At 49.6% G+C, this 27,500-nt stretch overlaps 2 protein-coding genes across 3 annotated transcripts in view; both read right to left on the bottom strand.

Moving 5' to 3' along the window:
• The window catches only part of LOC125957884 (uncharacterized), a 5,584-nt gene extending 3,506 nt beyond the window's left edge, over positions 1-2,078 (bottom strand). For both annotated transcript variants that reach the window (XM_049690901.1, XM_049690902.1), the window contains exon 1: positions 1,745-2,078. In XM_049690901.1, coding sequence (XP_049546858.1) covers positions 1,745-1,871 — 127 coding nt within the window. In that variant the 5' untranslated portion in view covers positions 1,872-2,078. The remainder of the gene's footprint in view (positions 1-1,744) is intronic.
• A 9,065-nt stretch (positions 2,079-11,143) lies between these two features.
• Positions 11,144-27,500, bottom strand: part of LOC125955658 (uncharacterized) — a 17,378-nt gene continuing 1,021 nt past the window's right edge. The window contains exons 3-9 of the mRNA XM_049686796.1: positions 24,797-24,934; positions 22,521-22,677; positions 18,456-18,806; positions 17,834-18,316; positions 15,487-16,146; positions 11,436-11,535; positions 11,144-11,230 (exon numbers count right to left, since the gene is read on the bottom strand). Of these exons, the coding sequence (XP_049542753.1) occupies positions 11,144-11,230; positions 11,436-11,535; positions 15,487-16,146; positions 17,834-18,316; positions 18,456-18,806; positions 22,521-22,677; positions 24,797-24,934 (1,976 nt within the window). The remainder of the gene's footprint in view (positions 11,231-11,435; positions 11,536-15,486; positions 16,147-17,833; positions 18,317-18,455; positions 18,807-22,520; positions 22,678-24,796; positions 24,935-27,500) is intronic.

The raw sequence follows: 27,500 nt of genomic DNA, 5'->3' as shown, positions 1-27,500 counted from the left end.
AAGCATGAAATGTGAGCCAAAGAGCCTTCGGTCTCGCGTGCGTTTGATGTTTGGTCTTGTGGTGGTGGCGGCGGCGGCGGCGGCGAGACTTTGGCTTTTCCTTTCACTGTCGGGCACTTTATTGGAAAATACAATTTTCTCCTCCCCCTCCCACCGGTCTCTATGAACTGGTGATTGGCCTGGCGTGTGTGTGAGCGCGTAAGACATCCTCGCAATGGCCGGCGCAGAAAGGAAACGTAAAACGAAGAGCGTCAATTGAAGCAATCGAGTATTCATTTGGTAAACAGATTCAGTCCTAGGAGAATGTCATAAAACCGACACCTCAGCCATGGATTGGCCTTTATTGGTGCTATCACTATCCTATCAAGTATGTCTGGAACTGAACTGGATCGTCTGCCTTGTGGTTGTCGTGCTCGCTAGTAAAAACGGTGAGAAAGCTGTGAAATGTTCCCGTACGAACATGGCGTGGCGTGGCGTGGCGTGGCCAAATCAAGCGTTTGCATAACATTAAGATATACATCGGTTGGCCGAATTGATGGTTACCGCGATTCCATCGGTGTACCACCGGAAACTTACCCACCCATGCTTCGTACACGCCATAAAACGTTTCTCTCTGAGTCCGGCGAGGATGGAAATTGAATGATTCCTGGGCACCGGTACATGGCAGAATGTGAATCAAGCCAATGACCTCTCGGTACTCGGTCGGTGTGTTGAGCCATGTGATTGGTGTATCGGTGAGGCACACCAGTAGGAAAAGCCAGCATCAGGAGGTGCTGAGAAGGGCCACCCCTTCTCCAAAAGCACCAATTGGCAGCCTCGTAATGGATCGATTTGGAACGAGACTGCCAAAAAAAAAGGACCAAAGTTCGATCTTCGACCACTTATGCGATGGAATGTACCATAAAATGTTGGAAAAACATAAACAACATCGACACCCTCTAGCCCACTAGCGAATTATGGGAACCACTTTAGACGCTATTTTTTCTCTTGTAATAACACTACGCAAAATATTTTATGCAAAGTAAACAAAGCAAAGTGTATAAACAGCAGGCGAATAGAGGCGCCTTAAGTGCCGCGTCCGGAATACAATTTACGGGCCGTAATAATGGAGCCATCTTTTGCAGGGCGGTGTTAGGTAGAGGACAGGAGGAATCACAATTTTGAGCTCCATTCGACTCGCACGTGCATGTCGAACCCAAATCAACCAGGAGCAAAAGAGAAGGAGAGTGAGAGGGAGAGAGGGAGAGAGAGAGAGAACGAGAGGCGGATGATCGCTTCGCATGAGCATTGGACAGGAACACGCTACGTAATAAGTGAGGGGGAACGTCAATCAAACAGAACGTTTGCTTGTGAGTACAAGCACACTGTCCGACTATGTAGCGACCAACGGGAGTAGTTGACCGAATTACACCCCAAAAATGTAACGTTACTCGGACAGACACTGGAATGGCTGGATAGCTACCCAGAAAAGCTCGGGATTATCAATCGAAGTTACTCCAAAAACCAAATGAAACTCATCGACTAAGAAGAAGGGCGATTCCTAATTAAGTGAAACCATTCGATGGAAACCATCACGCTCCGTTGCTGCATCTCGAAAAGCTCCAAATTTGCTGTCGACCAAACTTCTCCCTCCCGCCCGGTTTTGGGTGTTGAAAGTTTTCGGTCAATTAATTGGCTCCCCACCCCTCCCACACCCTCCTCCCCCTCGCACACCTCCGCGTGCCAATCGTGCTGCTTTCCTTACCATGGATGGCCGCTTCGCCAGCATGGAGCACATCGGTGGCCGTCTTGGTTGCTGCTTCCTTTGCCGATTCAACCACACCACCGGGACCGCCACCGTTGATCAATGGTGAGCTACTGGCACAACCCATCGTTTGCTGCTGGGAAAAGCTGTTTCCTTCCGTTCCTCGAAGTGGTCCGGCAGCAATGTAATCCCCGCGCACTTCCTTTCGGTTTGCGTCCCGCCGAAAAATGGGTCAAAATCTGAAGATAAAATTCGGCTTCACTCTCTCCGTCTCTCTCTCTCACTCTTTTTCTAACCACTTAGCACGGCTCCTTTTAGCAACACTTGGAGCGTCCGTGCACTAGTTTTGAGCACACTGGTGTCCGATGGTTTGATAAGTTTTACTAATTGTCTGCAATAACAGGATAACGTGGGGCTCAGGGCACAGGCGTAGCGCGAGTTCAATCGGTAGCACGCCAACTGTGATTCCGGTGCCAACTTTTACAGTAACCCAAATCACTTGTCCAACCGTCCTACTTCGATGCACTTGTTACCGCATACACACAAAGATACACTCACAAACCGTCTGCTGCTCGCCAGCCAGCTTAGATGGCCAACAAAGGTTAACCAAGGTTCACGGTGACATGGTACGGTATCTCGACGACTCTATCAACCAACCAAGCAGCGAAATTTGTACGGTCTGCGGTGTCTGGAACTTCTTCTTTATGGCCTGTGAAAGACATGGACGATCTCAGTACAGTGTCAATCAATCGCGTGGAAGGAACTTTAATTTCGTTATCGTTAACACTTTGGATCCGGTTGCTTGCTCTCTCTCTCTCTCTATCGTGCCTCGTGCTCATCGTCCGATCCGCTTGCAACTGCCTCGGTCGCTGCACGTTTACCAGCGTGATAGAATGCTTTTCCGAACCGATTTCATATCGATTTAGGAGCGTTGCATGTAACGATGCTTCAAATCGGTGAAGGTGTTATTTTTTTTGGGATTGAGAGGCGTGTTTTTTTTGGTTCCTTTTTTCTGCGTCCAATCATACTCGGCTATCGAAGCTCGGTACTGACGAAGGGGTTTTTCAACACACAGCACATAGCACACAGCACACATACACCCACCGGTGCCAGTATTTTCGAGGAAGCTTCTTGGGTTCGCCTTCCTAAATGGAGCGCATCTAGCGCGATGTTCACGATATCGGATTCTTTATCGATGACTAGACTGGAGCTATTTCTATAGATTCACCTTGGCGCAGCAGAAGCCGCAGAAGGACGTGTGTGCGAGTAGCATGATAACGGGTTTTTCCTTTTTTCAAACCCCCACCGCAGTGATGCGGGGTTTCGGAATCATCCATGCGGTGTTGATTGATTTATCGTCACTTTCCTTCATTTCTATAGCAGCTCTGGAAGGAGTGTGTTTGTGTGTGTGGTTTGCCGCAAACCCAAGAATAAGTATCTTGATGAAAAGGCTATTTTCTGATGTATATGATTGATTATTGATTCACTAGCGTTTCCATCGTATCGACTATTGAGAAATTCATATTCCGTAATGAGTGCCAATCAAGACAATTGAGAGGCGCCAGAAGCTCTAGGAAAACCTTTGAAGTTGGGGATGAAGCGTCATAAAGGCGCTATTCTGATAAGAGCGGATGGATAAATTGAAAATGCACCATATCGTACATTCTTTTATGCCTATAACATCCTTTTCGTGCTGGGAATTCAAAACATAAACTTCTACAAAAGAATAATCCAATCTAAAGGCTATTCATCCAGATCAGCGTTCGTTAAGGCTGCCAACAGTTACAATCTACATTAACAAGCAAAACCCCGTGCACAAAGGACCACGGAGCGAGCAAAGTTATGCTGGTTGGTGCAGCATAAATTCCAAAGTCCATCCCACCAACACTCTCGCGACCGTAGGCGACGATGCAACGGACGATGAAATGAATTGCTCCCGAAGGAGCACGGTGTTAACCTACTTTTTGGAGAGAGTTTCTTTCTTTTATCTGGTTCTTGGGGCGTAGTTAAGGTCACTAGGGAGGTGCCACCTATTACCCCTCTCTCAAGCACACATACACTTCTCACCCACTGGCTGCTTCATTCAGTCACACCGAGTACTACTCACTCACAGTACAGTGCAGTTGCCACGCTTTAGGTCCCGGGTAAGCTACACTCCAGACACTGTGAGGACCTCTTATATAGTTTCTCTTCTTTGTCGCTTACTTTGTATTACACCTGTTTACCGGTCGGGTCAGTTAGAGTATGGCACAGCCAAGGGTCCGTCTAGCCGGACGGTCACAACAAAACTGACCAAAGTCCAAACGGTCGATCGACTTCGAACCCGTGGGGGCTCCGGTCGTTTGCTTGGTTTGGATCGCGTGTCCGCGACCAAGTAGGGACCCCTCGAGGCTCGAGCCCGCGCTCGCTGGTCACTTGCACCCACCTCTGCCCTGCCTTGTCGCCGCTACGCACCACACAATAGCGAACCCCAAGCGGTGCTTGCTTGTGGTGGTGGTGGTGGTGGTGATGGTGTGCTTGGCAGTTGCTTTCAGACTCCATGCTCCATTCCATTTGTGTACTGCGCCGTGGAAAAAAATGCCCGGACCTATTTTGAGCATTTGAGCATGCCAGGAGCATGGGGGAGTCCTTGTCGGCTTCCAGCCAGAGGAGGTCCCTCTAGTTACCTTCTAGTTCCAGGAGGAGGCGGGGGGTGCTTCGCGTTTTATTGGAGAAGTTTCCCGTTGGATCGCGCGCCCGTCTGTTCGCAAGTAGTGCGACCAACTATTAGTATTGCTTGAGTTTTGCCATTATTTGTCTTGATTTGAAAAGCAGGGAATGCTCTGTCAACTTTTACAATAAAATCTAATAATAGTACAACGCCAGGAATGTCACCAATGATATCTGCTCGAACTTACTTTCCAGAACTCTAATTAATGACCACAGACACGGTGTCCCGTTGGACCCCGGCTTGGTCTGACTGGAACCATAATTTACGCGAGAGACCTCAACGTAGCACCTTTTGGCATGAAACATGTTGATTCGCTGGCAGGTCCAAGCAGGAGGTTGTCTGCTCTCCACACGGGGTCTACGCTCCATGCCACACGTTATGTGCTCGTCGGTGTCCACTCTATTCCCATTCGTGCTCGAGCCACATTCCCCGTTACTCATCCAGGCTATTTGCGGCATTCGCACAGAAACGGCCGACGCCCTCGCTTTCACTCGACGTCTGATGGTCGTCTCTCCGTCTCGCCTCGCCCTGTCGCGTCCGGTGTCCTGTGTGGTGGCCTCGAATGATTCGGCGCGCCAATTCGCTATTGCAACGCCTCGCACACACATACATACACACACACACAGCCCGTTGCTGGTGGCCTGTTTTCAGCGTAGTGATTGCGACCATTAGTTTCAGCACCCTCGCGCAAGTGTGGCGTCCGGTTCGTCCGGTCGGCCTATAATGGAGGACCGGGGGTGCCTAGAGTAGAGTGGACTGTAATTAGGTAAAATGGAGCACACATGTACGGTCCTTTTGTACCTTTTGAACCCGGTGGGGGAGAGTGTAAGCTATTTGGGACAAGTGTTTGTTTGTGTTTCGGTATTTTGGTGTTGGAAAGCCAAACATTGGATCGATGAGCGGTGGGACAACATAACCTGTCCCAGATTACTTTACACAAAGTGATTTGAATACAATGCGATCGGTCCTTCGGAGAGGAACAGTTTTTGGGAATTTGTTTGTACAAATGCGTGGGGGGAAAAAAAACTTTGATTAAAACACTTTCCCTCGTCGCTCTGTTATTAAAACAATAAAAGATTGTTCCGCCACTGCCCGCGTCCGGCGGAGCGTAGTGGATTTTGGAAACTGTGGCCAAGTAAGTGGCAACATCTGGGCGAACATCTTCGCTTTATCGAGAATTGCGACGAAGCAGATGCTAAAGTGGATCTATTCGCATTTTCTGGACCGCTGAGCGTGGACCGAAATCGGTTTGATTCAATCATATTTCAGACCTGAGGCTGCCCCCGGGGGGCGTCCAGCAGCGATGGGTGAATGGAGAAAATGTGGAACACAAAAAGGATAAAAATCCCCGGGACGGGACAGGACGGGTGTTGATACTTCGCTGACCACGTATTCGTGGGTTTCACGTTGTGGTTTTTCCTCGGTATGATGTGTCCGCAGACCGGGGCAGCTACACTGTGCGATGGTGATGGTTGATGTCATAAATCACCTTACAATCTTGTGGCACTCGTTCGCTTACTGATTGTGCTCTGGTCTGGACATCTAGGACCGGGGCTGGCCTGGTAAGCGGAATATAATTGCTGAAAGGATGTAGCATAAAAATGGGAATGAAATTCATTCATTTTTTGTTTTAAACGCGCATTTTGTAGCTATTAGCTGTGAGTCGGTTATGAGTTGTTTGAAAACTCGCTTTCAATCGCTTTAAACCGATTCATCTGTTTCCCAAACAATCTTACCGAAGAAGAAGTATAATTTCCTGTCGTCAATGGAACATAATGCGTTAAAAGTTTGGCCATTTCGTCCCCGACGCTACCTGTTTCCCCTGTTTTGATGCCAAACATAGCTTCCAGCGGCAGCTAAAGCGGAACCACAGCGCTACAGCTGTAACGGGGCGCAAATGTTCATTTCTATCCTAGGCCCATAAATTGGCGTTGACAAATGTACGCTAGACATTCGACCTATTACGTCGTCAGCGTCATCGTTGAAGTGTAGCGGAGAGTCGAGTCTACGAAAGTGAGTTTTTGATTTTAAATATCCAGCTGTACCGCGCATTCTGCGTCCCACATTTCTAAGTGGTAAGTTGGACCGGGCGCAAATGCTACATGCACATCTACAGCCAAGCTTACGCGAAGTTTTTTTTCCCATTTTCTACTCTTCGTCTTGTCCAGCAAAAAAAAAACTGTCCTAGCCCAACGATGGCAGAAGTTCGAAAATAGAAAATGTTTTACAATATGAAAGACACGAAAGAAAGTCGGAAGTCGTAGTTGGCTGAACTTTCTCGTTTTCAAAATAGAGTTTCCCCTTTTCTCAGAGTCCTTTCCCGAACAAAACCTTTGCCCTTGAGCCCAGTGTTGAGTGTCGTCGAGCTCGAGCGGCATTTCGAATGCAAAAATGATACCGATCGTGCATGGTGGGGAAATTATTTATTGAACCCAGGCATTGGTGCAACCAAACGGCACTTCGTTTTTAATGGCGTAAGTTGGTTTGGAAGTTAGGTATGGGCATAAGTAAATTCAATTGCAGCTCTCTTTAATTAAATTCTCGCTCCCTTATCGGGTCGATAGAAACCGCTTACCATTTTAATGCCCTACCTGGCGGCAGCAGGACACGCTAAATTCGAACTTGAAGTGTTGCTGTGTGTGTGTGTGTGCAGCCATCCTTGAAAAGCTGCATAACATGTTGCAGCTTACCAGCGTTGTGGAAGGTCACGGTGGGACCCCCCTTTCATCTGCGCATTCAATGCGGGCTGTGCTCGATGATCGCTGCGGATCGGTCACGGCACTAAATGCACACGTACAGGATCCGGCATTAACCTCTAGCGCATTATGCTGCTCACGCACATAGCATCCATTAGTGAGCTTAGCTAGTGGCAAGATTTGCATTCCCGCACGAATGCAATTCCGCCACCGGAAAATCGATAAACGACCGGAACGTGTCAACCTAGCGCCGGTATGGGTTGTGGTGCAGGTGCTCTCGAGTTTGTTCGAGTGTTTTTCGGACCCAACTCCCCGGCTTAGATGAATCACGCGCGCACACACACACACACACGCACTGATGGTTGGTATTAATCGCTGCATTGTTGGCGGCACAAAGTCGCGCCCCTCGATGAACTTGTTGAGGGTCGTTGTTGTGTGCAAAATGGGAAATTGCAGCTCAACTCCTAGGGTGCTCGAATTGGGTCAGGATGTCCACAGAGTTGAGTGACAATGTGAGGTACTACTATTAAGAAGATTTAAGACTACTAGTTGCTGTATTGATGAAGGATGTTCCGTAGCATAAATAGAAAAAGGTTATAACTGGCATTCCAAGGAAATCTACTGCTGATGAAGACCCTTCAAACCCCAACCAAACAGTACCGTGCACTACGTTTTGATAGGAATTTACACCCGAAATTACTTTCTATTTTGCTCTTAAAAATCGAACCAAGCCGAACCAAGCCGGATAAGGCGAAGGATCTGCCACGTTGAGCATCTGAACCTGAAACAACCTAGAACCCTGGGAGAGATACCTGAAAACTTTTGCCCAAACCAACCACCAGCTAATTCCACGCTTGGCTCGAAGGTTGATCGTAAAATTAAGAAAACTTCCCAACGCTCGGTGGCCGTGGAGTCGCAAGTGTTGGTTTCATCAGTGGTCTTAATGTTTTTGGAAAAACTTTCTAGATTAAAACAAGGGAGCGACTTGTACTCGCTAAAAGCGATGGCGATGCTTTCGATAATCATGCCTCTGCGCTCATCGTTCGTTGAGGTAATGATTGGGCGGTAGCTTCTTAGTAAGTATGACCTCGCGCAACTCGCTTTATTGAAAGCAACTCGTGGCCCACCAGGCCAGTCCAGTATGGCCGGATGGATGGTCGATATACCGTTCCATTTGGGCGTTGCGTGGTGGAAATGGCGGGTGCTTCTCGTGATTGTAAAGCAATCAAAAACCTAAATCACGCTCCAGTGACTTCCAACTCGCCGAGCTCGTTGTTGCGCTTCACCGGCAGGAACCCAAAGAGTACCACCACCACCAGTAGCAGCGGCCAACACAACCAGCGTGCCCTTTTAACCGTGCGTATCAGCCGACTGGGCCGGCTGTTGGCCCGGGGTTGGCTGATTTAATTATGGTTCCCACCGGGAAAACCATTCTTGATTGCAGGTTGTCGGTGTTCTGGAGAGTGGAGGGTTAGGGGAAGCCCCCAGCGAGCGCCAGCATAAATCATGCCACCGTTAATAGATTGCCGACCACCCCTCTCCTGCGTCCCACGGGTTTTGTTCGTTTCCCGTCTCAACAACAACAACGCTCGCTCTACGGTGGTTCTTTTGCGGAAATCTATTTCAAGCCTCTGGCGGCAGGCCGCAATACAAGGCCACAGGACAGACCGTTCCCTTGTCCCCCGTTTGCTCGACCCAGGTTGCTAATCCTGAACCACGGTGATGACGCCATTGGCCGCGATGGTTGCTACTCAAAGTTGTTCCGTCATCAAAAATGATGACGATGTGCGGCTTCTGGTTCCATGCTGTGCTCGTTTGTGTATTTGTGTGTGTATGTGTGTGTGGAATAATCGGTTTTTATGTGACGCTTTGTCGCCGTTTTTGGCCGCTGTTTTTTTTTTGGCAAAGGAAGGACTATTAATATTAACGGGAATGATATTATTACCCGAGCGGAGTCTTCGTCTTCCGCCGGGGATCGACTCTATCGTAAATATGGCGGCATAGTTCCTGGCTCTATTCCTGGTTTGCTAGCTCATCACAGAACTTATTTTGGACTCCTATTCTTGGCAAAAAATACTGCTCCTTAAAGGCAAAGATTCAATTGGCTTTCTAGAGAATTATTTGCAGCAAAATGGCGAAATAAGATATCCATTGATTGAATAAAGAGTTCAGTAATATGAAAAGGTATGCATTACCTCTAGAAACTTTGAAAAAAATTAAAATACACAGCGGTTCCATATCATATTTTGATTTGGTCGAAACAAAAGGCCAACGCCCATGTTCAGTTGCTCCTGTTCTTATTCCACCTGGCACGCGCCGAACGCCTGGTCTCCAACCAAACCAAACCGAACCAACCCGAAAACCTTGAGGAGGTCATTGGCGTTCCGTCTTTGGATTCACCTTTTCTTGAACTAGCCGCAGTCCGCGCGTAGCGGTCAACATTTCCTGTCACGCAAACCAGCCGAGGGCGGGAACGGGGAGGAGAGCTGTCGCTGAGTCCGAAACCGAACTTCTAATGACTTGTGGCTCTCGCGGTGGGAGTGCGCGAGTGCGGGAGCTCGAGCCAGAACGCGAACGCGAGATGTGTTGCATTAATAACGGAAAATTATACCCAGCTACCACCTGGCAACCGGTGACTACGATGTTTTTTATCAGATTACGTGTCTCGGACTCGCGTGGCGTGCGGTGATCCAGGTGATCAATCTTACGTCTTACGTCGTCTCCGGCAGCCCTGTCTCGCGTATGTGTGTGTGTGTGTGTATATGTTGATGCGAAGATGCAAAGTATGAGCCAAGTGAGTGCCAAATAGATGATAAAGATTATAATTTCCATTAGAGAGTGAGTGGAGGTTGCGCTTCATTAGACGCGCTAGCAGAGGGTACGGCGTTCAAAGCACAATTGAAACACTGGCGCGCTGACTGTACTGGCTGGCAAACATCATTTCAATTTGCATAAAAATGTGTCTTCTAAACCACTCTCTCTCTCTCTTTCTCTTTCTGTATGCGATGCGATGTAAAGGAAGCGAAAGCAGAAAGGTTTTCCCATTGTTGCACCTATTGTTATTATGCGAAGCGGAGAGAACATTTGCTCTCTCCACCGCATTCCTCGTTGACTCACAACAAAAGCGTCCCGTGGAGTGTGGAATGATTCGGTGGTGCTCGGTGAAGTCATTTCCGGGGTAGCGGGCACCCCAAAGGCTTCACCCCTCCCTTAGCTCCTTATGGTCTGTTAGCACAACGGGAATGCACTAGTGCAGCACACGATGTCGTGCTGTGCGAGCATTACTGTGTTCCATTCCTGTGCTTCGTGCAATCCTAGAGCTCGTTAGCCCACTAGCTCGTCGTGTATGTGTGTGTGTGTGTGTGTGTGTTTGCGTGTTTGCATTCGTTGGTTACTATGTGCTGTAGATGATGATGTCTGTAGTAGTCAAAGGTAGCGAAGGAAGCTGTTACTTTTGCTCGTTGCTGACGGTAACGGATGGAACATTCTGGCATCTCCGGCCGGAAAGACACTCCAGATGGTTGATTATGGCACAGGGAACACCTTTTATTTATCTTTTCCCGTGTTTATCTGTGTGCCTTGTCGCCGACAGCTTGTCACCGGGACCAGAACCAACGCCCTTCTAATCAGACGAAAGGGACGCCCTTCCTGAGCGGTTGGTACGTTCCAGCGTTTGTTTTTTTTTTCCATAAATACATTTAAGCCAGCGAAGAGCAGCCCCATCTCCGGGACCTTTAGTCTTTATCGCGTTTTATCCTTCTTAGCTTTTGCTGCTCCGGCTCTTTTGATTCAACGGTCGCTTGGTAGTCGGTGCACGAACCACGAACCACAACATCCGATGGCCGGTCGTGGCAGCAGGATGTGCATTTTTATAGGTGTTATCATCATTGCAATCAAATATGCATTACTGTAAACATTTTATGGCCGAAGCGCCCGGTACGAGACAACAACATACACGCGTTGATCGTGCTCACGGGTACAGGGTCTTGGGTCTTAAATGCGAGCAAGCTCGTAAAGTGAGGAAAATATGCAGTGATCCATCACAATTTGCAGCTGCTGTTGTTGTTGTTGTTGTTGTTGCTGTGCGTTTAGAGGAAAAATGTTCGTTTTTTACATATTCAAAACACGCTTTACAGGATTAGGGATATTGAATGTTGGTAGCATGCCCATCCACCCATGATGCACACGTGCAGATGAATAATGGATTTCACGAGAAGTGGTTGCGTTATTTGAAGAGAATCACATACCTTTTCCACTCGACGATGACTCCTTTAGTAAGACTTACCTGCAGTTTACGTGGCGGTGTGCCTAACAACACAATTCCATCGAAAACATTCTGTCCAAACATCAAAAGACCATGCGCCTCCATTGAGCTCACCATGCGCCTCCATCGCGTGAATGATAACCGTAGAGGGAGGTGTCTGCGTGATAAATCTGCCCCTCTGGGTTTGCTGCTTCGTAACGATGTCAAAGCGTCCGTTCTCCAGAGAAATCACGGTTGCGAATGAGAAACCGCTCGCTCTAAGCCACCGGTCGTACATCAAAACCACATTTATTTACTTTCTTGGCCAAGAAGAAGTGTTAGTGCCGGCTCGCCACCGGCCGCGCGAGCCGGGTACCGTTTAAGTGAGGGAAGAAGGATCCAGTCGGTCTAACAATCAGTTTTCGCTTTCGGCACACATTCCATAAACTCTGCGGTACACTAGAGAATACTTCAACAACAATTGCGTCTTGGCACATTCGGAGGAGGGACCGTGAAAGGGGTTTGTTTTACGCACGCACGTGTACATGTGTCTGTATGTTGTGTGTGTGTGCGTGTGTTTCTAGTGTCGAGGTGTTGGCGAAAAAGGTTGTAACATATTGGTCAACATACTTGAAAGGTGCAGCGCGGTGGATACTTCATCGCTCTCTAGTCGGAACTCATAATGTTTAACATCGTCTCATGAGAACAGTTTGTTTGTCACTCTGTGGTGGTGTGTGGGATGTGAAGTGTTAGTTGGGGGTGGGTTTGAATTTACTGGCCCTCGATGCTTGCACCACACGCACAAGCCACTATCGCGCTTCATAACAAACAACAAATACATTTTGAAGCTCGTTTTCTACACACTCATACACACCTAATATCGATTGACTCTAACTAGTCTTTTGTGTTTTGTTTTGCCTTCTCTTCGCTCAAGCAGCACGACGATCGCCCTCAGCCCATTGTTGGTTGTATAAAGGTTGTATGTTTTTTTTATCAAACAAATAGACATTGATGATCTCGCAAAACATTCTCGTGAGATGTCGCTACGGTTGCTAGGATCGGATAGGATAGAGTGTTGTTGCTGGATGTTGCTACGGTATGTGTGTGTGCTACGTTACGGTGTACTATGGTGTGTTACTATGGGTGACGGCAGACGCGTCAACGCGACAACCTATTTATCGATGTACCGGATGATGATGATAATGATGATGTTGATGAGGTGAAGTAGTAGTTTATGACGAGTGACCTGTTTACGATGTCATATTTATGTCGTATAGCATAATCCTCACTTCGCTGTATTGTGATCGTATTCGTATAAATAATCAAATCCACGGTTACGAGTAGCGACTGCGAACCGACACCTAATCTCACATTCTCGCTCAACAGTCGTTTGAATTCAATTCCTTCCTGCACGTTCCGTGTCTCACCATCTTCTTCACTTTGCACACCCTAATCCACTTATGGAAAAGGGGGGCAACGAGGATAGAAACCGTTCATAACTTTGGTTTCGTTTGCTTTAGCTAAACCTACCGATTGTTACCGCAGTGAAGCCGATCTGTCTGGTCTGGAGAACCGAAAACGGTGCCACAACAAACATTAAATTGCAGTTACAGTGGCACCGGAGTGACCGGAGTGGCCTTATCACCCTGATCGCACACATGTGTCCACACCATCCCTTAGTCTCCTCGTTTTCTCATTAGTGACAAGCCAGCAGACGACGGTCTGGCCAAGGCATCTTCTTTGGCTCCTTTTCGCCATCGCCATTCTTAAATCCAATCGATAGCAATGGCGTAACGATTGCCCCCGACCTACGGGCGCTTATCCGGGATTTTTCTCGATCTCGATGTCGGTCGTTTCGTTTCTGGTGTGAATGTGTGTTTGTGTGTGTTTGTGTATGTGTCTGCTATGCTGCTATCTGCTAGATGGCGGCACCATGGCGGTAAACATTCGTTAGATATTGAATTTATTAGCCCTGACTCGCTGCCTGACTGGTTGGTTGGTTAGTACACCGGTCCCTAGCGTATATTCTGTTTGCTTCCGGCTAACCGAAGGTTCAGGTGGATCGGATCTAGCGGATGCGAACCGTATGGTACCTGGCGCACTGATAACATCGCCGGGACGAAGGGCACACAATTTCGATTCCCCCACTTTGGATAGGCCAATTTTTACCCAATCGAGGGCTCTTTTGAGGGTTCAACAAGGTGCTTCCAGCCAGCTCGCATCCTGCATAATCATCTTGCCAGCCTATTTATCTGGCGGGCCGGTTCGATTATGTTCTGGGCCGTACGTACGCCTAGAGATGCACGGATGCCCGTTTTGTTCGGTTTGGTGGTCGTTCGTTCGAGCGAAACGCAAGTAATTGACTTTTTCATTGTTGTATAGAGACTAGCGAGGACTGGAACTGACGGAATGGGATCCAGCTGTGCCGGGAGTGTGGTGTGAAAGCATTTGCCTTGCAAAGCCATTGCGATGCCCTCACTGTCAACAGAAGGAACGGTTTATGGAAATTTGGGTTTGGAAATTAAAGCAATTTACTTTAAGAAAAAAAAAGCGAAAACCAACACCAATTGAGCGCATTGCCTTATCTACTGGCATCCAGTGCAGTAGAGTTTGATTAGAACTCGCAGGGGATCGTCCATCATTAAAATTCATTGTCCCAGGGCGCTCTATTTGTGTGAAGGCTCAAGGGTCAGCACCATACCAAGCTCTTCCCTGGAGACAACTTCATTTTTAATTTGTTGCGGTCAGCAGTATCATCCTTGATGCCAGGCCATCCAGATCTTCTTCCGGATAGGCGAACCACACCGACGAGATATCGGCTTACGTTTTACTTTTGGCCATCGACCTCACCTCCCCCTCTTATGCTAGCAAACTTTTGTGGCCAAACCATGCCGTGGCATGTGCCCTCAGTTTGTGGGTAAAAAGTTTCACTTGTTCCGAGTGCTGCAAACCGGCCTGGAGGGGACAAACGGTGTCACCGATAGTTGCCGAATACTTTTAACGACCACAACGATGTTCGCTTTGTTCGGGATATATTCCGTTGGGGCTATCCTTTCATGCAACCATTGTTGGTGAGCTGCAGTTCATCGCCTGTTTTTAGGTAGAGGCACTGGGGCGAAAGTAAATTCCATTATTGAATTGAAGGATCCATCTGTTCTGCTGACGGTTCGAGCAGCTTTCCAGCTTCCTGCAACTTTGTCCGCTTGAAACCATTTTCCAGCTCTTGAAAGGGAGCTCTTCAAATAAGCCTGGCATTAGGACATTGCAGCATACTTCGATGAGCTTTAAATTGCACCAAACCAGGGTCTATAAAAGGGACACAAAAAGACATTGGTAGCCCAAATGTGTCCGTTCGAATCGCATTACGGCTGCTGTCAGCAGCGCTTCCTGCTTGTCTCCGTACCGGTAACCGGAAAATGAAGAGACCAAAGCGGTCATGTAAAAGCATGTGGAAATAGGAAGGTAGAAAATCCTCTCTGACTCGCTGAGGGGAATAGAACGACACGAAGTGAATCAGTGCACCTCCGCATCAGCTAATGCATCGAGACGGAACCGTAACCGAAGCTCCATTGTTCCGAAAAGAAGTGCTCCTTTTGTGATTCCTTCACGTTCCGGCTCCGAACAGTTGGCAAGAACGTTATCTTTGGACATTCGAGGTCCGTTTCTTCTTGAACACAAACAAACACGGACACGCACACACACACGCACACACACACGCACACGGCGACACTAGGTCAAAGGATATCACATTCCGGCCAGTTCCGACCAACCAGTTTCCGCTGACACTTGCAGAAATGGCGCCAACTAGACTCGTGCGAAACGTGTTCGGGCGTAACACATTCCGGCATAGGAATCCTGGAATCACAGCTTCACACCACGGCCACCACCATTCCCCCTGTCCTGTTTTCTCCTCGCCTAATCCTGCTTCACAACCTCGCACCGTTCTAGCGACACCTCCTGCTGCTCCTGCTGCTGTTCTGCGGTGGTTTTTGATTCATTTCCTTCATCACGCGTCACTTCCGGCTCCTGTCCACCTGGATCCGGTGGCACGCAGGACGTTGTCCCGGTGTCCTGCTGCTGCTGCTGCTCGAGCGGTGAAACCGGTACCGGTGATATGTCGGCCACGACACTAATCGTATTTGCGCCCACCTTCCGGTACTCACCGGACGAATCGGTAATCACGGTGGGCGATTCCGTCGTTACACCGGTTCCAACCGGTTCCGCTGAGGTCACTGCCCCCAGCGTCGTCTCCGTCTCCGTCTCCGCCGTCGCTCCTACCGTCGGGGTGTCCGAGAATTTGCTAAAGTTCTTATTGCGCCGCTCGTGTATGACCTCGATCGAATCGTAATGGTCATCGTCACGATGGTGATAGAAGTTGGGAAACCGGTTATTACCGGTGACGCTCGTACCCGCCCCGATGACGTAGATCTGATCGTACTCGTTGCTGCGCTTCTTGGCCGCTATCTTCGGTTTCGGTTTGCGGAAACTTTTGGTCGAGTTACTGCGATACAGAAAGCGGTTCTGGGGCTGCGCTGGTGTATGATCTGCGGTGGTGGTGGTGGTGGTGGTGGTGGTGTCACCGGTTGCCAGAACGAGTGAATCCGGTCGTAGCGGCTGGTTGACGACGGAGAGTGGTTCCGTTTCGTCGTGATCGGGGCTATCCTCTTCGGGTACGCAAGGCTCTAAGCTCGATTGACAGGAGAGATTGCGCTGACTGACCTGGGCCGGTTCCGAGCAGATGGAAAGCTGACTCCTGCGTGTGTGTGTGTGTGTGTGTGAATGACAGAGAGACAAAGAGAGTGGAAGCATGAGGTTAGTGCCGTGGGTTTTGGGGGGTTTTTGGAGTGGAGAACATATAATCCGGTCATTAGCTTCGAGTTGCGTGACGAAACGGAATTTAGCGTGACGCGCGCGCCTTCGGGCAAGTTACTATTTCCCGTCATCATTTCGGCCACACAAGATGGAGTACGCAAAATGGTGGACAAGAGTGTGTGCGAGTTTTTGCGTTTACCCTGTTGCTGCACGCTGATGTTTACACGGAACCAATTTAATGGGGATCACTTTCGCTCCGCGCGCTCACTACGTGCTTAGAATCCACGTCCCTACAAGTGCCGCCTTTCCCTGTTTTTGTTCCTTCAGAGAATACCCCAGGGTGGGCGAAAAGTAAAGATGGTGGCCCGGTACAAAGTACAAAGAAAGTCATCAAATATAAATGGCAATGGCAATGGCGGTGCGCTTGAGCACCCCGCTGATGGCAGAGGCATAATTTAAATTCGTTCCTCCATCCAAGATGGCGTCCCGTTCACCGTGTTTCCTGCGTTTCCGCTGTCAAAGTCATTCGCTCCACGCTTGACAGTTGCCGGTGGGAAAGGCATGTTGTTGGGTTGCTGCATTAATAGTAGGCTAGAATGCCAGCGACAGAGACGTACCAAAAAAAAAGAAAAACTGTTTGCAATCAAATGGAGGTCCCGGAGGGCGCGAATCGGCGTTTCGCGGGTACGCACCATACGCTTACGCGACCAAAAATGCGCCCTGGGAAATCAATACGAGCCTCAAAGCTCAGACCAGACCGGCCGGTCTTTTTTTTGGGGCCGACCGCAAACATGGAAAATACCGAGAAAATGGGTGAGCCCTTTGCCCTTTTTCCTGCTGCGAGACATTGAACCTTTCCGTGCTGTAAAGGGTCACTCTCACCACCACCACCACCACCACGCGCCCAATGTGTCCGAGTGGGCGTCCCCTGAGTAGCCAGCGTAGTAGTATACCAGCAGGAATGTGTCCGTGTCCGGGGAATGGTGGTCGGAATTCTTTGTTTTCGTAATAGAGAACCCCCCTCCTCGACTCCACTCTTGAGCCCCTTCGGGAGGAGAAGAAAAAACGGAAACCAACGGTTGTATCCGAGGCAAATCCGAGGAAATAGCCCCTTCGGAAAGCGGAACGGTTTAGTGGCGTTGGAGTGGGAAAATCTTTTGCCTTGATGACCGCCTCCACTCCACTACCACTCAACAGATGACATGGCAAGTTTCGGTTCCGTTTCGGTTTCGGTCCCGGTATGCCAAGTTTCGGGGAAAGGGCCAGCTTGGTGGGGGAGCATATAATTTGCTGGCTATAGCCAGCGCCAGTTTGGGAATGGGTTGGGCGCTTCCCATGAGAGGGCCTCTCCGTCCCCTCGGGGGGCGAATGGCCTTTGTTGTGTTGTGGCGTTCTTTGACCAGCCGAACGCACCCCAAACTCGCCAGCTGGAGGGTCTCTTGAGGTCAATGAAGAGCTTTTCGTTAATTAAATTAAAAAAAAGAAAGCCGACCAGGAGGGTCTACGCTACAAAGGGGACCGGGAAAGTCGGTTCTATTTTAAGGCGAGCGCGGGGTTTTCGAGGCGATTCCCGGATGTTTTTTTGTTATCCATAAAAACCAAGAACGTCTGCGGCGACGACATCTTACCGACATTCCCGGTCGACGGATGGGGTAGAGATGAGTGCACCACTACCACCACCGGCCGTTTGCGCCTTTCGTGGCGTTAAACCGACCGACCGCTCCGGGCTGTTGATCTCGAGCGTCGACGGTGCACCCCGGGAGTCGACACTTGGCGTCTTCGAGATGGTTGAGGCACGGCGGCTGCTGCGGTTGAGCTGCTTCGAGCCAACCGATGCGTTCGACACGGTCGAGGCACGTCGGCTGATGGCCCCAGGAGGTTGCTGCTGCTGCTGTTGCTGCTGGTGGTGGAGGTGATGGTGCGTCTGCTTCGGGCTACCACCGAGCACCAGCTCGTCCTTCTCGATTTTGGTCTGACGCGAAAGGACGTGCCGGCGTGCCGTATCGGATCGTTTGGTGCGCTGCTCCCTTAGTTTATGCACTGGCACGATCTCTCCACCACCGCTGCAACCGTACTGCACCGAACCGTGCGAACCGGTCTGATGCAGTGTCCTGCACGGCGAGGAAGATGGAAGAGAAATGGAGGAATTTACAATTCGTTTACAATGACAGCTCGTGCACCGCGTGTACCCTTCCCCATTGGCTTTAATGCAATTCCAAGGATCGCAGCAACTCCCACGAGATGGCTTACCGTACGAAAGGATCTGGCTCATCGACCGAGAGGGCATGCCGGTGGAACTGTAGCATACCGGGATGCAGCAGACCACCGCTACCAGCGACCTCGCCACGCGTCGACCGCTGTACCATGCTGCTTACTCGCGTACCACGATGATGCTGGTGCTGCTGATGGTGCTGATGGTGATGCTGCCGATGGCCGGAACCACCGAGCAGCTCCGAGCGGATATTGTTTGCCGGTGAACCGGTCGCGAGCGACGGAACGCTTAGCTTTTCGCCGTACAAATTGGGTACGGAACCGCTACGCGACACCCGGCGGTTCGCACCTTCGCTCGGTCGGCGCTGCTGGGGTGACGATTTCGGTGTCCTGGTGGTGCAGGAAGAAGAAGGAAGAAGCGGAACGGAGGAAGGATGTAAGATGAGATATAAGAAGCGCGAACCCGGGGATAAAAAGCAGTGGCAGTAACAAGCGAGCAATTCATCATAGCGAGCGCTCCGGTGAGCGCGGCGATGCGATGGTCGTTATCTTGGCCATCCTTGGGAAGCTCGAGGACAGCCGCTCAACAATCGAGCGCGGTAGCGTGATGTATTGCTACAACCTTGGACCGACTTGCTGGCCATTTTGCTGGTACAAACCGCGTGCTCGTTCGCTGGCTCGCTCGGTTGCTCGCTCGGTTGCTATTATTATTATGATTAGCGCACATAATTCACATTGATTAATTGACACCCGAACTCGCCGCTTGGTGGGTGGAACTTCTACAACGGGCGAGTCCTTTTTTGTTGGACGAATCCTTCCGGATTATCGATGCTCCAAACTTAGTGTTCGGCATCTTTTGTAGTCGAGGACGTTAGTGGTGGTTGGTGGTGTTCAACAGCTTCACGAATTATAATGAAGTCATTAGAGTCAGACGCCAGACTTTTGTTTTTGTGGAGTTATAAGCTTGTCAAAGCTTAAGACAAAGAAGTTTGCAAGTCTGGGCGTCTTGTTTCTAGCGTCTTAAGACGCCGGGTGTTAGACGAACAATTACGAGAGTTTAGTCAGTAAAGTGGTGGCTATTGCAGGCCGTTTGTTGAGAAAACTAGTTGAAATAGTTTGGAAAGTTTGAAATTGCACCAAATTAAGATACGGCCTGAAGTTTACCATCACAAAGGAATGCCCTGAAGCTCGAAAGACTAGTGACAATTGTATTACATGAAAATCATGTGTTCTATTGATTATTGCGTCTCTTTAATGAGCTCATCATCAATATCATCATATCTCCATGCTTCATTGCAAGAATGCTTCATTCAAAATTCAATTTTTTGATCAAATACCTTCAAACATTCATAACCCATCATTCTTCCCTGCAGGTTATGGGCCAGAAAGCGTAAATCCTGTTTGTTTACCTTGCAATTACACACATTCACAGCGCAATACCTTCACTCTCAACCACGCCATCGCCAGGACCATTGGTTGGCTACAGGCCAGTACTTGACTTCGACAAAAGCAGAGTAGGAGAGCGAGAGAGCCACAAAAAGCGAAAGAGAGAGGGAGAGAAAGAGAGAGAGAGGGAGCATAAATCCAAATCCAACGTTTACACTTCCACACTCAGTAAACCGAATTCGGGACCCCTCTTTGTACTCCGGGCTCCGATCCAGGTTGCCAATGTTTGCTGCGCATCGACCGGAACAAACACATTGTGTGTGTGTACATGGCTGGCCGAAAGGTGCATAGAGTGCGGTGCCGTACCGTAGTAAGTGAGAAAGGAATTTTCATTAGCAAACGGGCAAGCATTCCAGCAAAGCCAAACCAATTCTGGGGATTGGCATGAAACGATTAGACACAGTTTGCCTGCCTGCTGGCCGGACCACTGTGGAGTGAAGTGCAGGAACCACATCCTCGTCGGTCAGCCAGCCACAGGAAGAATTGCTTCTGGTAATGGTGAGGCAATTCAATTAACACCAGCCAAGGGGTGCTGGGTCCCGTTGACATCGTTAGCCAGGCCTTTCTTGTAAGAAGCCGCTTGTGCAGTTCCTGCTAAAATGTCATACAATCTTCGACAATACATAGTTGTAAGCTGCACAGAACGTGTCCGCAGAACACCGGCGGCAATTATAAACATCCTGAGGTTAAATGTAATCATTTTTTCCAAAACACCCTCCACAGGCTGCCAACAATGGCCGCAAGCGGATTGAATTATCCTTAATAACACGTCCGCAACACGCTGTAACCCGATTTCACCAGCTCGACTCGAGAGAGCTGAGAACATGGGGCATGGGGTGGGTCGAAATTACACCGACGACCAATCAACCCATTTAGACCGTACGGGTCCGTCCAAGTCCAAGCGGTACATTACACCGGGCACATGACACCATTTGTGTGTGCTCACTATCGTTCATTCCTTTCTTCGAGCGGGAAGCGTGAAAACGGCTTGCCAACCGGCATAAATGTGGAGCACGGACGTCGAGTGTGTCCGCGGACCGAAAGCCGGACCGTAATCGAGCTCGACGCGATACTTGTTGTTCCTGCGATTTCCTTCCTTGCCGTCACCGTCGTCGTCATCTTCGTCGACGACCTCCGACGTGGTTGTTGATTGCGAACATGCAACCACTGTGCACAGGGGGAGGGTGTGTGCGGACCTGATGGCTTGGTCAACATAACAAATGATTCTCATGCTCACGGTGGTCGGGGGTTGTGTACCGTGCAAAGTCACGACAATCAACGGTCAGGCGAGTTAATGTCCGAATCCGGTGCCAGTGATGGTGTTTGGGCGCTGCACTTGATAAGATATGGTGAGCCCGATGACGATGATGACGATCATGATGTCCCAGTTCTGAGCGTTAATGTTTTCGCGCGCCACCCTGCAGCTGGCCACCACCAGCCTCGACCACCACCAGTCAATCAACACTTGACCAAACCCGAACACGGCCAACACCGTGCGGCAGTAATAACTCTCGCAACGGATACGCCTGCGAGCGCTGGTAAGGATATTCCAGCGGTGGCCACGGGAATCAGCGGAATGAAACGGATTCTTTGCTTCAAGAGCTGTGAGAGAGGCCGGCCGGGAAGGGGAGCGCCCTCGAGTACAGCGTAACGTTCCGTTTGAATTACCGGCGATCAATTTCTGTTTCCTTCCCGTCTCTGGGGTGTGCCTGGGGGATCTGCTGCTGGAAGGCAGCGGACAGCAGACATGCATCAATTTGTGGCTGCTGCTGCTGCTGCTGCTGCCGGTGGTCCGGTGTGTGGCTGGATGAAAGTAATATCGATTTGCGTCCAAAAATAGCTTCATCTTTCTTTATCGGTTCGAGTGTTCGAGGCCACGACCTCCACCGTTCGTGGTCGGGGATGTTCCGCTGGTAAACTTTTTTTTTTTTGGTCTGCCTGGAATGTATGGAAATTCGGCAAAGTTGTTACACACGCACATCCTCGAGCGAATCCGGCCGTGGCTGCAATTGGATCCGAGCGTCTCTGTGTGTGTGGGGGGCGCGCGGTTTTATCATGTTTTTGACGATGCTGCGGTATAACTTTCTTATCTAACGAGCCAGCGAGCCTGCCAGCCAGCATCGTTGTGGCGTTATTGCGGTTGAGCGCAAGTGTGTGCTTCAAGGGAGACCGATGTGGATATCAACGGGGCTGAAAACGGAACGGAATACAGCGTTTGGTACTTAGACAGCACACCAATGAAGAAGGATCCAATACTGTGAGATCAGCTTTTTATTTCTTTTATGGAGCACAATTCTGTGGGCCTTTTATTTCGATTCCATGGGTTTTTAAGTTCGCTGGAGGGTACTAAGACAACTTAAACTTATAACAACTTCTAGATATCGGACTTTATCTCCCAAATTCTCAATGAAATTCCGAGAACATTTGGAGACTAAAAATACATCGAAGTTGTCTTAAGTTTGCTGTTGCTCGGTTACAGTGCAAATCCAAAATACAGAATGTGATTAAAAAGCAGCTCGAAACAAGTTCGCATTGACTTGGAGCAATCAGTCTTCAGAACGCAATTAAATGCAATCAACGTCCGATGCTTAATTCTTCTCCCCAAAAAAAAAAGGCACTCCGGGTCGTCGTCGCTCGTCAGCGTCGGCGCGCACTTACCCTAAGGCTTTCGAGAAGTGCACTAGAGCGGCGGTGAGTGCCTTGCGGTCCGGGACCTGCTCCGTTGCCGGCGACGTCCGGAACACCCCCAGATGTTGCTCCCAGCGGGCGGTCTGCGCTGCCGTGATCAGCCCCGGTGCGGCTCCATTCCCGACTCCTGCAAAAAACAAAGTGTAATCAAGAGAGACAGAGAGGAAGAGAGAAGGAAAAACAAGAAAGAAATGATAAAATGGTGGATGCTTGGTGGCCATGCTTTCCCCCCACCCCCTATCCCGATAATAGCTTTGTATTCTCCATTCCATGTCCCCGTTTCGGTTTGTTTGTCTCGAACTGTTGCCGCCGGTGTTGATAAAAGACAAATTTGGTTTTGGTTCGTGTCCTTCGGTACGTCTTCGAAGGATGCGGAGCATGTATTTTCTCCCTATGGAACGCATTTTTGAACTCACACACAAAGCCCGACCGTGTGACACTGATGCTGGTGCTGTTAAAGCGAAAACATGGATAAAGTTTCTAGTAACGAGGCTTGCAACGCTTTTCGTGATGGTACTGGTAGTTGGCGAAGTTACCACCATGCTTATGCCAAACTTATGCCATCCAGTGGTCCTCCTCTATGACTCTCTTGTGGTATTCGTTTACCGTAGCGAACAGCAATTGCACATCATCACTTGTGCATCTTGTTGGGGGTGTAGCTCTATGTACTTTACTTGATTTCCTGTCAGTTCAAGTCATAGTTACTCTCAATGATTCTTCAAAGTTGGGAAGACATTTGCACACACACCGATAAACCGGACGACATGCCACCGTAATGGTCGAAGTTTTGTCGGCATCTCCCGAAGTTCCTGGTCATGTGCAATTTGCACGCTTTAGAGCATAGTTTTGCTTCGGCGGAAAGCTGTGGCTGTTGATCTTTCCACCGGGCGAGGGCTGAATGATGAAGCGTTTACTGGATGCTCTGTCGGTGACTTCTATGGGTATAAGATTGTTTGAAATGACTGGCGATGACTATCCTACAAAAGTTTTAACTTTCTCCAAATATTCATGAATTGAACTGTCCATTGAACCACAAGCCAATGGTGTGGTTTGTCTCTCTCCAAATGAAACCGTCAGCGTGTGTTGCAGGACTCTATTGACTTATGAAGTTTGCTTTTCCTTCCGGATGAATGAAACCGCCTACGGATGAGATGCGATGAGATGTCCTGCTTAAACTCCCGTCCCCGAAACTCCCCCGAAAAACCTTTTTCCTACTCAGTAGCGCCATCGCTCATCCGTAGCGCACCAAACGCTACGTCGAGGAGCTACTCAAACGAAGTCAGTTTCTCCTGCCCCCGGGGGCGTTCCGAGCGAACTCACTCCAACGGGACCGGTAGCATAGCAAAATATCAGCAAACCATTGTCCTGTGACCATCAGCGCGGTGAGCGGGTGCCAGTGGGAGCGGGTTTGTGTCCGGCAGCTATGTAAACCATTCCGTTGACAGACCGACGGTCGGTCTCCTGGACAGGGGACGATGGTTCGTCCTTTTGAGGTTAGTTTTGTCGTTTATTGTGTAGTCAGGCCGCAAGCTTGCAAGGGCAAGGATAGTTGTGGTAGTGGGAGCAGCGGGTATCGTTCCACCTATTTTACCACGACCGGAGAAAGACTTTTGGTTCGCTCGCTCCGCTCGCTGGTTCGCCATTATGGCCACCATTTTTTATTACTTCCTTCTGGATAGCGAGGCTGGTTTGTTGATCTGCCCGAGGGCAGGCTATGACCGTTGCCATCGTCCTGGTTTCCCTGGTTACAGGATTTTTAGCATCCGATAATATGGCTGCTGTTGCTGCTGCTGCTGCTGCTGTGGGCGCCATCGGTTTCACCTTTTTGTTGCGTTTCCAGCTGAACGAATCGCGCGAAGTTTGCCCCCCCAGGAGATGGGAAATCATTTTAGCGAACGAAATCCGCCGTCCATCAAGGTACTAGAAGGTGGTTGATCTCCTGTTCACCAAAACATACGGAGAGAAAGAACGGTCGCTGCCAATCCGTTACGCTTCGAGCACGACTGCCCAGACAGCCCGGTCATCCGGTTGGCTGACAGTTTTTGGGGAATGGCGCCATGCCCGGTTACCCTTCTCAAGTTGATGCTTTTGCCTTAATAAGCTCATCACTTTCGGTCTTTTTCCAGGGGTACAGGAAGCATAAGACGTCTTTGGAGCATTCGCACAGGCACCTTTCTCATCGGTGAACGACAAGCTCGTTGTGGTCACGTCGCCGTTCGTGGTGGTGTGTGTGTGCCTGCACTTACCTGTAGAGCGTCGAGAAGTGTTCTGTCGGCTTGGGTTCCGGTTCGACTGGCTGCTTAGTTTAAACCGGGCCGGCACTACCTTGGCAGCGGAATCGCGCGCCTCAAACGTCATCACACATGAGGCTACTACGATGAAACCTGACGGGCGCGTTTTTGTTGGCAAAGAGAGAGCAAAGAAACGAATAATTGAGTTTTGAAAATGGCAGCTCGCCCGACGCAACTGTTCGAAGGCGGGATTCAACTTCAGCCAGAGAACCGAGAAACCAACCATACGGTGCTGTCTAGGCGGACAACGAAGTCGGGGTTTCAAGAATTGAGAATTTGCTTTTCGAAAAATCCTTTTTCTGGTCCGACTATTGTCGACACCGCGTTATCGGGTGTCTTTCGCTAGACTGCTGATGCTGCTGATGCTGCTGGCGGTGGAAGAACGCATTAACATTTCAATTTGACGCCAAACATGCCCGAGACACATCTTTTCCATTTGTCGCATGTTGGTCGGTCGGGTTCGGTTCGGTGAAAGGCGCTTGATTACTTTTTTTACGCCGCCCCAAGGCAAGTACGCCCCGCAAGTCGTACCGCGGTGCTGCTGGTCTGCTTCTTAAGCCCGGGGCTCGAGCACCGCCGAAGTTCCGAAGAATAGCAGACAGAAAAGCCAACGGGGAAGGGAAAATGAAGCGAAACGGCAAAGTAAATGGAAAACAAAGCGGCAAAAGCGGCAGCAAGGGATTGAATTCGGGAACATGCAACATGTGTCAGCAAACTGCCAGCACAGCGCGACAGGACTTTAAAGCACAAGGCGGCGTGTTACAGAATGACAGCGATACGCACCGTTCGCTCGAGCATATTGGTGGTTGCCGGGCCAGGTAGGCGGCCCGGGAGAGGAAAGCATAATTAGCAAAACGAACCAGCAAACACGCATGTTTTGTCGGCGATGTTGATGGCTGATGGATGCTGGATGGATTCAGCATTTCGTGGCTCGGGTGGAAATGGGTGAGTGACAGGTCTGTCTGAGGGCGAAGCGCGTTGGGCAGATTACGCACAGTGGCCCGGGGGGAGTAATAACTTGGTAGAAGGGCAAATCCAATTAGCCATATCTTTTCATGGGTTGCTGGCGTTGTGCTCGGCTGGATGAATTACTCCGTCGTTGGTGGACGAATTCATTCCATAGCACGTAGAAGGCTACGGATTACAGGCATAGTTTCCTGGTAACAGGATTAGCTGGCCAACTTTTCCGGGGAGCTACTGGCCACTGGTTCTCGTGGTCTTGCAGTCGTTGAGCGCATTAATGCAAATGACGGAGTAGCGGAGTAGCTTTCAGCTAGTCTAGTCAACTCATCCCTCGCTACCGAGTGAAACAATCCGTCTTCCCAGAATCCAATAAACAGTGCAGTCCTTGTTTCTTTTCCGATTTTCTCAGCTCAAAAAGGACTGCGCGCTCTGGTTGGCACATCCGTCACTATCCGACACGCCAATGAATTTGTCGTCAATTTGCAACCCCGTACCCGAAAAATACGGTCAAAGTGGGACCCGGATCCCCGGTTTGCAGTGTTCCCAACACGATACTTTTTCTCTTCCAGGCACCCAGACAAGCCCGGGATGCTGACGATGACAAGGGATACCAATTTGCATATTATTGTCGCTTCGTTTCCTCGCTTTGAGGTGTATTGAAGTGGCGGAAAGAACGAGGAACGAGGGGATCGCTGTCGGTGACTGTGTGGCGCTGGAATGCGTTTTCGGTGTTCCATCCCCTTTTCCGGAAGTCACACACACATACACACACATACACAGCATGTGGCACTCCCGTTTGCGAGGTGAGAGAAAAGATATCCGGTGCCGGATCGCTCGCTTTAAACATATTATTCTTGCTTCATGAGCGGGCGGGAGTGGGTTAACGATAGTGGTTTGCTCCCGTTCAACGAGAAGGTTCGAAAATGTTCATTTAATATTCCAACAAGTACGGTCGTCGGATTTGAAACCATTTGATACGAGACCCGCTTACAAAAGGGGTCCCGCCAATACGGTTGGGTCCGATACGGAGAAGCATGCTTTAGTGAATTTATTTCTTTAATTTATCGGTGTCACTGCAGAGCGGAAGCTGGCGTCTTGTACGGTTGCTGTTGGTACGAAGAGAATCCAAGCGCAAGGCCCGTCTTCTAGTTGGTCTAAACCTGTTTCTGTCTCGCCAGTCTGGAGCTGAGAAATACCAAAATACAAACGAGGTCGACGCACGGTAATGGAATATTCATATTGCAGCATTAGCCTCGCGTCAAACACTGTTTCAGCTCCTCACCGAAAACATGATAGACTGACGGGCCGAAGAATGTGCCTCGTCGGGTACACCGTGTCTGCGCGAATCCAATATCCGGGCCTTGGGACACAGAATTTATGTTTTTCATTTTGATAACATCATCATCAAGACAAATGTTTTGCGGGGTATCCGCAGGGAGCACTGGTGTTCCGGTTATGTTCTATGTAAAGCGAGCACCAGACAGAATACGCACCCGGCCCTCCCCCCGGGTACCTGCAGTCAGCACTTCATTAAAGATGAATTTTGGCTTCTTCGCAAGGATGGATGGTTCGGATAGTGATAACGTTTTGTAGCTCGTTGAAGGAATGGGGGAGGAGAAGGAAGTGAGCAAGCGAGAAGGATGCCGGCACCCAAATGGGGCATCCATCCATATTTGCAGTCAATGTTATGAGTAGA

Source organism: Anopheles darlingi, chromosome 3 (genome assembly GCF_943734745.1).
Source record: "Anopheles darlingi chromosome 3, idAnoDarlMG_H_01, whole genome shotgun sequence".
Taxonomy (NCBI): Eukaryota; Metazoa; Arthropoda; class Insecta; order Diptera; family Culicidae; genus Anopheles; species Anopheles darlingi.
The sequence above is the reverse complement of the archived record's forward strand: the minus strand, read 5'-3'. Positions and strand labels throughout refer to the sequence as shown.